This window comes from Alosa pseudoharengus, unplaced genomic scaffold (assembly GCF_046254945.1).
Source record: "Alosa pseudoharengus isolate Yale_2024_CS ecotype anadromous, Long Island Sound unplaced genomic scaffold, YU_APseudo_1.1 YU_APseudo_1.1_scf_8, whole genome shotgun sequence".
NCBI classification, from domain to species: Eukaryota; Metazoa; Chordata; class Actinopteri; order Clupeiformes; family Clupeidae; genus Alosa; species Alosa pseudoharengus.
Genome location: NW_027468870.1, coordinates 37,955,603 through 37,963,742, shown reverse-complemented (window position 1 = coordinate 37,963,742; position 8,140 = coordinate 37,955,603). Strand labels below are relative to the sequence as shown.

At 38.1% G+C, this 8,140-nt stretch overlaps 1 protein-coding gene across 1 annotated transcript; it reads right to left on the bottom strand.

The window, feature by feature from the left end:
- Positions 1 to 191: 191 nt before the first annotated feature.
- upk3b (uroplakin 3b) lies at positions 192 to 2,673 on the bottom strand. The gene is made up of 6 exons (XM_076273678.1): positions 2,500 to 2,673; positions 1,598 to 1,765; positions 1,264 to 1,507; positions 1,024 to 1,106; positions 802 to 931; positions 192 to 690 (listed from the first exon to the last, which is right to left on the bottom strand). The coding sequence occupies exons 1-6, from the start codon at positions 2,555 to 2,557 to the stop codon at positions 516 to 518; spliced, it is 858 nt and encodes a 285-aa protein (XP_076129793.1). The 5' UTR covers positions 2,558 to 2,673; the 3' UTR covers positions 192 to 515.
- Between the last annotated feature and the right edge of the window lie 5,467 nt (positions 2,674 to 8,140).

Below are 8,140 nucleotides of genomic sequence, written 5' to 3'. Positions count from 1 at the left end.
TATCCCATGTGGATATCATTTAGAGTTTAGTTTAATATTTTGGTAAAAAAAAAAAAAAAACAGAAACAGAAACAGAAAAGGCAGTCTGGTTAGAAAAAGCAAGTCATGAGTCTAGTGTTTCGTGAGGAAAGCATTACATCTGATACACATGCAAATTGGGTGTGGCATAAAAATACTGAACCGGGATCCAATCCATACCAAACATACATTTATTCCTGTAACTGAGCAATTTACCAGAGTCATTTTAAAAAAGATTTTTGGCATGCACTAAGAGATACAACAGTTAGTAGGCCTACCTGGTCCAATCTCTTTGGTCATGCCTTTATTTTTTAGTACATGCTCTATTTTGTCATTTTACATCAAATGTAGATTTGTTTAAAAGTGTCTAAGGGAATGTTCTAACATTTAACAAAAGCATTCTTTAATAAGTCTCCTCCTCACCAAAATAATCTTGTGGTATACTGTAGATCTATTCATACGACATACTTGAATTATTGGCTACACATCATGATTTATTAATCAAATTCCTGAAGCTTAATGGGACTGGGCACGTTGAATATAGGGTGGCCTCTCTGGTCATGCTCATAAGATGGGTTAACATGGGGAGCTGGGTCCTTAAAGTGATGAGTGTCATACTGTTGAATGCGCAGGGATCCTAGAGCTTGGATTGGCTCCTTCTCACCCCAGCACCTGAAAAGGCAACAAACAAAGGCTGACTTCAATCACAGTATCGGAATGACAACTATTTGCATTTGTCGTGTCTCCAGTATAAAATCAAATGCCATGAGGGGAATGACTCACAAAGCTAAGATGAGCATGGTCACGAGTAACACCAGGAGGAGAAACATAGCAATAGACAGGATTGCTGTGATGACCACCATTGCAGCGGATCTTCCAGGAAGGCTGTCATCGATGGCATCAGGATTCTGCGCTGGAAATCCAAACGAGAGAGCCTCATTTAAAGCCTTCAATTCCCCTGCACGGCAGCATGGGAGTGCTAAAGGGGTCATTAGAGGCTCTTACAGGTGTACAGAGAGATGTCATCAGACCACTTTGTCTCAGATAAAACCGCCTTGTTGGCAGGATCAAGAACGAGATACTTAAAACTGAAATGAGAAAGAAAAGATGTTTAATATCTGGTTTAATATATAGGGTCTCCTGGTGGTGGAGGAGGACCGTTACACCAAAGATGTTTCAAAAATGTGTCACATATATTCACATCACAAACACAAAATGAATCAGGGTGTGTGTGTCATACTGTACTTCACAGTGGAGCCATCAGGTAGCACTCCATTGCAGTTAGTAGTGGTACAGCTTCCCTCTGATCCCACTCTGAAATAAGTGCTTCCAGAGTCTCTAGCAGATGCAGATGAACACAGGAAATCTTTCAGGAGTCCCACTTTAGTCAGGAAATAGTTCTTTGAGCCGTTGGCAGTGAATGCAGTGGGATAAGGGGACAGGCTCAAAAGATCAGGGTTTGTTTGATCTGCATCAAAATTGTTGATTGCTGACAAAAAAAAAAAGAGTTATGAGATAGATAGGCCTATTTGTAAAATACATAAACTCAGTGCTTCTCTGGGTTTATTTGAAAACTTACAGGAGTTCAGTGCAGGCACCAACCAGATCTCACAGTCAGTCTGGTTGCAAGATGAGTTGGTTGGGATTCCAAAGTAGCATTGTGGTGTTGACAATATGACTGTGTCTGTGGTGATCTTCCCTACATAGTTTAGGGGAGTGACAATGGGGGCATGTTCAACTGTCTCACCTGTAAAATATTGATGATTTAAAGAAATGAACGAGAAGTTTGAGTAAACAGCATTATTTTTATGTTTCAACCAAAACATGAAAGAAAAGCCCTTAGCTTATAAAGTGGAGAGCTAACTGTGACATACAGTATGTAGGCCTATCTTAAAAGACAGAAATGTTCATTTCATTTTACATACAGTACAACATAAGATTCATATCAGCATATTGTGCTTGGGAATCACAATTGCACAATTAAAATCTCCTGTTCTCCTACCACAATGTATGAAAGGGTGTCATGCTGAAAGAATTTGTCAGCATCCATTCATGAGGAAAATGGTGCAGAGCTGTGTGTATGTTAATGGCTCATCTTCTTGTAAAATTCTTGTCTTTGTAAATAATTTCATAAATCATAAAGAGATCTCTCGATCCTGCTCCTGAGCTGCTGCTTAGTAGCTTGTCCAGCCATATCTGGGTGGGGACAGGTGCACAGTGTTGCATGCCCTGTCTTGTCCCTCACTCTCAACGTTTCATCATGTCATCTAAAAATCAGTTTCACATGTGTTTAATAAACAATTGTATGCGCTATTTATAATTTTTATTTGTAAAAAGAGATTGATTACTTAAGAATGATAAAGTCCACTAATTAATACCTTGTATCCAGAGCTGCATAATTTTCAAGTAAAATTTCTCCTTTCTTACATAGGTTACAGTATATAGATTTCTAGACAAATCACTGTCACAAAAAACACTTACTTTTTCCCGGTCCAAGGAATGTTATTAGGAAGGCTGCCACTATGTAACTGATCTTCATGTTATTTGCAAAGTACAGCCAATCTTTCGATACCAGTCTGTTTTACAAGTCTCAGCTCTAGCTAAAGTGATCAAACCAGTCAACTGCACAGTGGGTATAAGATCCCAGCCCATCCCATCAAAACAACATGCACATTGCCAGGGTAGGGTGGGAAGTGTGATCTAAAGGCGTGTATCTGAACCTGTTATGTGGGAACCATTGTAGATATCCTAATCCTATGTAGGATGGTGTATAGGATACTGTGAACTTTTGTGTCAAAGATCTGCTGGCCCTTCCAAAAAGGGAGAGAAATAGATCAAATAGATAGAGCTGAATGGCCACAACACTTTTTACTGTTCTCTATTCTATCGACGCCTGAGAGACTGCATTTCACGCCAATGGCATTACAGACAGGAAATTGAATAACATCATCTCTATTTGCATTGAAAAGCTATGAGTATGTCCATCAAATAGGACATGGTAAAGCAGCTTTTATATGAGGATGGCTAAAAAGAAAGCCCTCAGTCTTTTAAGCAGATCATGTACAATACATCATCCTTTTTTATTTCTTCTGTAGAGACACCGCCTTTAAAATATGCCATTACTATTTTCATCCTCTCCACAGAACAAGACATACTTCAATAGTTTGATTATTGATGCTACAGGTGTAACTTACGCAATGTCTGTGTTTTCGATAAAATAGGCTATGCCTTAGATATGAGCAAGTGACAAAACAAAACAAGCCAAGACATGCAGGTTAGATGAACAACTGGTTCCTTTTTTTCAACTCTGGGAATGTGTGACAATGTCACAGGCCTAGTAATTATTTTGAAATACTGAAAATACATTTTTGTACTAGAGTATGCCTCAGAAGACAGATTCTACTTTATAATTCTTCCAGGCCCATTTACCATTTAAGCCTTGTATAAGGATTTCTGACAACCCACTACCTTTGTTTTTGTAATCAGTGTTGGGAAGTAATGGAATACATGTATTCTGGATTACATATAAAATACAAAATATGAGTAACTGTACTTAAATAGGGTGGTATTCGGAATACAGTTACATTGATACATTTAAAGGATTACATTTTAAATCATTATAACATGTAGGTCAAATCAAACTCAAATATTTTCTTTAACCACACCATGTAACCTATGTACTGCTCAGCTTTCTCTTTCCCTCTGTTTATATTGATAGCCTAAATGAAAAACCTCTCAGGGAATGTAGAATGTAAAATTAGTTTTCGTATAGATTCTAGGCAAATATTGAGCCAGCATGTTTTAGGCTAGCATAGGTTCATGTTATTTAAGAGTGTTCTGCAAAAAGGCATGTTAACTCCCCTTGTGCTATTGAATTTCATTAAAAACTAGACTGCATTTCCGGCGGGAACTGCGAAAGTGTGCTTGCCCTGGTCCAGTCACCAACGTGAGCAGACAGTGGCATACGCTATGCTGAACCTGGCTTGATCCAAGCATTCTAACAGTGCCTTTCAGTGTTGGAGCAGTGGCAATACCTCAAAAGCTCTATTCAACTATTGCCTTGCGGGGTGAATGTGGTTCGTTGGATTTTACCTGTGGCCTGCCTTTGAATTTAGCTTCTATGACTAAAATCAAATCAATAAAATAAAACAACAGTGTGATTGGCTGCAAAAATAAATAATGTCACGCGTCTTGCACCTCTCAAACTGGGCTATCAGGTAACCTAGAGAAAATTTTGAAATTATGAAATATGACTAAGGCATTAAAATGCTGCTTGTTTGTCAGGATACTTTTTCACTGATTTATTTTAAAAATATGAGCTATGAGTGTGAATGTTATATATTCCATCCCCTAATTCTGTTTTACTGGTTTATTTGACAAATAATCTATATGGATTTGCTCTATAAAGACCGTATGTCTGTTTGGGATTGTTTTGAGAGCCTATTGATGTATCTCAGAATAAAGGAATGTCCACAACATTAGTGATGTTTTGTGTGTGTGTGTGAATGTATTTTACTTAACTCATTGAATGTAGCTGGATACTCATGAACGCATGTCTCTAATAGCCACAATAGGAATAGGCCACCGTATTTTGTGTGGCCCATAACGACCCAGTGGATCATGAAAATGTGCCAAAATTCACATTCCTTGCTTGTTGTTGGTACATTAATCCCATTCAGATTGCCACTTATCTGAGATGTAAGAGTTCAGTATAGGTTTAAGGTCTGGGGCAGGGATTTGACATTCTGTGACTTCTTCATTGAGGGCTTGCTTAGCAGCACTGTCCGCTTTCTCATTTCCCCTCAGACCAACATGGCCTGGGACCCAGCAAAAAACTACACTTAAGTTCTGGTTCTTTAGACGTTCTAGGTGATCAAGCTCAGCTTTGGTTGTACTTTTTGCATGACATTAAAGCCTACTGGAAAGATTTTTAATTGCAATTTAATTGAATACAATTTACTTTTACGATTAAATAAAATGAATTTATCCCTCTCACCCATAGTTTTCTATTTATTTACAAATGTACATAGACCTACTGTAATTACATTTATACATAGTTATTCTACTGATCTTTATACTATTCATCCTGCACATAGACTTATTCTTACTACTCTTATAATGTTGTTTCTGCACTACAATGACACTATTTCCACACTGCACATAGCTGTATGTTATGTACATATCTGTTATATATTTGTCATATTGAATATCCATATTTATTCAGTTTTATTATATTCTGTTAATACACTGCATATATCTATATTATTATTTCTACTATTATAATGTTACTGCTACGTCTACATACATTATTCTACTTATTGTATGAGATAACTGCTAATACACTGCACATATTTATATTTAATTCATATTCTAAACCACCTTCTGTAAATCAACTGTATACTACTGTCTACATTGCACTATATTTCTTGACCTGTCTCTGTATATTTCATCACCTTTCTATACTTTGCATCACATTGCATGCATACTGTAGCTACATGAATCACAGCTAAGATCCTTGGTTGCTATGAAGGCCAGTCGTTCTAAATGGATGGTTGCTATGGCCAAAGGCCAGTTATCTCGGGCATATCCTAACTTTATCTTATTTTAAACATCTCTATTTTACTTAGCCTACTTCCATACAGTGAGTCCCATTAAGAAGTGGCCACTTCATTCGCGCTTACCGTGATTCACGCAGCAACATTATTAAATTAATCTGTCACCATATGCCTATGCCAACGTTTGCAAAGAGGAGAATCTTTTAATTTGATTCACAATGAAACGTTACATTTAATGTACATGTAAACAATGAGTAGGCTAGTTTTGGTTGTTGTTGGTGGTGTTACTGCATCCCTTAGTTATGCCTACAATGCAAAATTGTTCCCTCGTGATTGTTAGACGCATTTCAAAACATCGCGACGTGAAATGCCACCACAAAACATTGTTTGTGAATCGGTCTTATTAGGAGTTCTCGCTTAAGCTGTCACAGACTCAGGCGCTACTTTTAGGTCTAAAATGCTTCCTGAATTACTCTTAGTAAAACAAAACAGGAGTCCTAAAGTTATGAGTGGCGAATTTACGAGTACAAGCATCTCATATCAAATGACCATGGCATTACGCTAAGCAACATCTCCTCCCTATGACATAGCTAGCTAGCTTCTAGCCACACAAGAAATTAATGATTTTAAATCTCCGCTTAGCATTCTAATAACAGAAGGGGCACATTTATGTTGGCCACTACAACATGACTCATTATGTCTGTAACTCTATAAAACACTTACTTTCATAAAGGAAGCACGCCATCCAGCAAAAACACATGGAAACCGATATTTTAGGTACTTGGCCACGAACTCAAAACGTGTCTCTCTGAAGCTCTGTTCTAGAATCTTTGCTCTGAACGCTCCGTTGCTAGGCTTTTAGGAAAACAATCTTTTTATCATAGTTCCCTCTTCAATGAGCGATTACCAGCTCGTTTTTGTAACAGAGATAGCTGTTTATTGTCCCTAGGTTTACAGAAATACCTATTCATATTAATACGTAGCCTATGGAGTGCTGCCGACCACTGTTCATTACGGCCCAGAATGCCTTGCATGTCTTTATAACAAAACAACACCGTAAAACCTAAATGCCCGTAAACATATGCATTTGCATACTTGTAACATTTTTAATAATACTCTCCCATCGTGATATTTAACAATAATGAAAAATTTAATTTGAATACTATCAATGTGAAAACAACTCTATTATGTAAGCTATATATAGAGTGGTGAAGTCCCGCCCCTTCTACTTCCGGTCCATGGGACCTATCTTTCAAAAAATTATGAACGGGAGTTAATGGAGAGATAACAATTATTTTTTGGTCCAGTTTGAATTGTGCCACAAATTTCACATATGATGTGTGTGAATTTAAAAGATAATTTTTCACGTCAAGAAAGTACTGTTGTTCGATACACTTCAAAAGTTATGTTGGTTTTGTGCGAATCCACTCAGTGGACTACATCTCTCGTCTCGAACGATGTACGTCACCAACGTAATGAAACGATAAGAGCTGTTATGCTAGTTAACGGTTGCATCTTGCTGCCTGCTATGTCACTTAACAGTATGTAATGTACAGTCTATGGACGAATACAACTTACCTGATGAGTTTAATCCTCTGACTCATGGTATTTTCTTCGGCAAGGAAAGCCCAATTAAGACCTGTTGCTGGTATGCTTGTACAATCTAGTGTGGCTGTGAATGAGCTAACGTCACTAGCGCGACTGATGGGTTTGTAGTCATTGGAATTACGATCTTTCACAATGTTGTAATTCAATAGTTACGAAACAAACTGCAAATGTCTTTACATGAAAATGTGTCTTTAAAATGGACAAACATCATATGGGTAATTCAAGGCACAAGTCAACCGGGACCAGAAAATAATTTATTTTTCGCCATAGACTGCCGTTCAAATTTTTTTGAAAGATAGGTCCCATGGAGGCAAACGGAAGGGGCGGGACGTCACCACTCTATAGCTACTGTTCGCCTTGCTATTTCAGGTCATATGGCGCATACTATCCCATGGCAGAGCAAGGATTTCATAACCTGACTCCGCCATATCCACATAACCTGACTCCGCATATCCATCTGGGAACTTTTCATTGAAGAACTTTTGGGAAGGGGCGGACATACTGGTTAGCTGATTGGATAAACCATCTGTCTATCACCACCTTTGTTGGTTATCGACGGGCCAAATCAACCAATTAGATGAACAAAGTATTCTTCTAATAGACCTCTCCAGAATATATCCCGCCTCCTAACTTCCGTATCCATCCAACTTCCGGGCGTGGATTGTCTATGGGAAATAACATGGCGTTTTGAAAGATCGTACTGTCAAACTCTGTAGGTGACAAAGTAGAAAAAGCTGCTGGGCAGATTGGCCTACACACTTCTGCCATCTAGTTTCCACTGGATTTTTTGATTTTCGGTGCCGTTTGAGTAGTATAGTCTATAGTATACTACTTAAACGGCACCGACAATCAAAAAATCCAGTGGAAACTATATCGCAGAAATGTGTAGGCCAATCTGCCCACCAGCTTTTTCAACTTCGCTACCTACAGATGTTTTACCGGTATGATATTTCGAAACG

What these genes read in the sequence shown, in the direction of transcription:
- upk3b (XM_076273678.1), bottom strand. Translation starts at nt 2,557, where the DNA reads ATGAAGATCAGTTACATAGTGGCAGCCTTCCTAATAACATTCCTTGGA. An exon ending in ATTCCTTGGACCGGGAAAAA is followed by an intron (nt 1,766 to 2,499) that starts GTAAGTGTTTTT and finishes AATATTTTACAG; the next exon opens with GTGAGACAGTTGAACATGCC. An exon ending in TGACATCTCTCTGTACACCT is followed by an intron (nt 932 to 1,023) that starts GTAAGAGCCTCT and finishes TTGGATTTCCAG; the next exon opens with CGCAGAATCCTGATGCCATC.